Here is a 1,115-nt window from a genome sequence, read left to right as displayed (position 1 = left end):
ACACGCACCCCACCAACAGCCATAATTTTCACTTTATAAATGAGAAGTTCAAGTCAGGTAACAGACCAAGGCCTCTAAGTGCTGGTGCTAACTCTTGCATACTTTCTTTCTCAGGGGAGTTGGCAGAGGAGCCCAGGCCCTCACACCTTTAACTCCTAGAACCTGCAGGTTTCTGACACACAGGTAGGGGACCAAGAACCTACACCCAGACCAGAAGACAAAAGCACTTGTGAACATTTAATGATTTCCTGTCCATGTGGCTTCAAGCTACCAGCATACAAGCCCCACCAACACTCTTAATCTCAGCTCTTCTGCTGAAGAATTTGGCCTTCACAATGACAGACTGCTTTTGGAGCTTTCCCTTCCCCAGAACTTTGGAGTAGCCCCATCACACCACATCAATGATGGGAGTGGCTCCGGTCTTGTTTTCGGCAGCAATGACCCGTGTCTGCTCACTGACCAAGGTCCATAGTTTATCCAGGTTGACAGTGGGGCAGAAGCTCCGGTTCCTCTTTAAGTGGTAGTGCCTCATACCAGCTTTCCCAAAGTAACCTGGGTGATATTTGTCGGAGTTGATCCTGTGATGATGCAAGCCACCAGCATTACCTCGGCCTCCTGGGTGCTTCCTGTGTTTGCCAATGTGGCCGTGGCCGTGGCTCACGTGGCCCCGAAGTTTCCGGGTCTTCCTCAGTCTGGATGGCATGTTGGCGGGTGAGACGCGAAAGCTATTTTTTTCAAATAAGTTTTCAATTTCTTGCTCTTCATCTTCTCCTTCTGTCACCACTATGATTCGGATGTTGGAATGGTTAAAGTTGTCCTGGAGGTTGTGTTGTCTGTCTCACTCTCCAGTTGTTCCTCCTGTTTATCTGCATGTGAATGTGGGAGTGCCCAGTCCACCAGCTGCCACTTTATTTGGCCCAGTCTGTGGCCTTTCTATGTATCGTCTCTGTCCCTGCTGCCTGTCTCTTCCCCTGCTACCAGTCTGGATGAATGTCTCTTCTTTAACCGTTTAGTTGTCAGAGTTCTATACAGTTCAATTTTCTGGCAGTTCTGTTTGGTTTTGGTTTTTATATTGGTGGTCGTCCTTCTTTTGGTTGTGTGAGGAAGCAAAGCAT

At 48.3% G+C, this 1,115-nt stretch overlaps 1 protein-coding gene across 1 annotated transcript; it reads right to left on the bottom strand.

Annotated features, from left to right (window-relative positions):
- Positions 1-218: 218 nt before the first annotated feature.
- On the bottom strand, positions 219-719 carry LOC114505105 (60S ribosomal protein L27a-like). Its single transcript, XM_036016605.1, has one exon. The coding sequence runs from the start codon at positions 701-703 to the stop codon at positions 389-391; it is 315 nt and encodes a 104-aa protein (XP_035872498.1). The 5' UTR covers positions 704-719; the 3' UTR covers positions 219-388.
- Between the last annotated feature and the right edge of the window lie 396 nt (positions 720-1,115).

This window comes from Phyllostomus discolor, chromosome X (assembly GCF_004126475.2).
Source record: "Phyllostomus discolor isolate MPI-MPIP mPhyDis1 chromosome X, mPhyDis1.pri.v3, whole genome shotgun sequence".
Taxonomy (NCBI): Eukaryota; Metazoa; Chordata; class Mammalia; order Chiroptera; family Phyllostomidae; genus Phyllostomus; species Phyllostomus discolor.
This window is presented reverse-complemented; position numbering and strand designations above follow the sequence as displayed.